Source organism: Montipora foliosa, chromosome 1, assembly GCF_036669935.1.
Source record: "Montipora foliosa isolate CH-2021 chromosome 1, ASM3666993v2, whole genome shotgun sequence".
NCBI classification, from domain to species: domain Eukaryota; kingdom Metazoa; phylum Cnidaria; class Anthozoa; order Scleractinia; family Acroporidae; genus Montipora; species Montipora foliosa.
In genome coordinates, this window is record NC_090869.1 from 10,544,601 (window position 1) to 10,545,780 (window position 1,180).

At 36.5% G+C, this 1,180-nt stretch overlaps 1 protein-coding gene across 2 annotated transcripts in view; it reads left to right on the plus strand.

The window, feature by feature from the left end:
• The window catches only part of LOC137978983 (piezo-type mechanosensitive ion channel component 1-like), a 76,863-nt gene extending 76,710 nt beyond the window's left edge, over positions 1-153 (plus strand). For both annotated transcript variants that reach the window (XM_068826160.1, XM_068826231.1), the window contains one exon: positions 1-153. This exon is cut by the window's left edge and continues 248 nt beyond it. In XM_068826160.1, the coding sequence (XP_068682261.1) occupies positions 1-5 (5 nt within the window). In that variant the 3' untranslated portion in view covers positions 6-153.
• Positions 154-1,180: the final 1,027 nt, after the last annotated feature.

The window sequence follows — 1,180 nt, forward strand, 5'->3', positions numbered from 1 at the left end:
AATGATAAGGAATATCCCACCTGACAAAAGAGTAGGTGATAACTATAATTTATTCAGTCAGCCGACATTATTTAGTTGATTTTGATGAAGAAAAAAAAAAAGCAGCAATGGTTACTCATGGTACAGACAGTTAGGTTTTCCAACTTGACAAAAGTTCATTTCCGTGGGATTAGAAATAGTATTTAGAATTTCCCAACAGGTACTCTTTCCATCGATAACAAAAAAGTCTTACTGGTCTCGCTGAAACCGACCGTATAACAATTAACTGACTTCTAATAGGGGTGGTTTTTTTTCGTGTGTCATTTTTTCCGATGGAATAAACATTTCAATATCTTATACAACCTTTATAAGCCAGATATGTACAGGTGCTTTTGAACCAGATTTGGGTGTTGCTGGATGCAAATACATGTGAATACATGTCTTTCTTCACTATATTTTCAAAGTAGCATGTTAAATATCAGTTGATTTGGAAACTGTGAAGACACAGATTTTATAAGAAACTCCTAAAGTATTTTTTCACAAAGACTAGAGGATTGTGACCATCAAGTTGTGATGTGCCTCAACCAGAAACCCATAAGGGTTGAAACGTGTAACGCGCGTTCACAGCTTCCGAACATTCAGTGCGAACTGATTGGTTGAATGTTTCAGTGCTAAGTACCATATTTGGAAACCCCTCGCTGTTGTTGTTCCAAATATGGTACTTAACAAATTGAATATTCAGAAGCTTGTTTCCCAGCACACAAGGGGCCGTTACACGTTTCAACCCTTATGGGTTTCTGCCTCAACCTAATAAGATGTTAATTTGTTCCAACTGAAGTATTCTTCACTCTGTAAACCCTGTTTAATTGCGAGGAGATCTATTTATTCGATTGAGGGAAAGTATTCAATTTGTGGTCATAAATTAAACATTGGGCTGTCTGTAGCCATTTAATTATAAGAGACGAAGGAGAAGGGAAAAAAACAGTTTATAGAGACACTGTTTTGTTGCACATAGTATTTTATATGGCACTTAGGCGCACACATGCAACATTCTTTACAACCCTTTTGAGATAATATTAGGGCGCGTTCGATTGACCGTTTTCCGGAACAGGAAAACATGGAGCAGAAGTTAGAAATCCTTCGTTTTTACGGAGAGTGACATTAAAATTGTCAAACACCCGCTAAAATGCTTTTTTTTAAA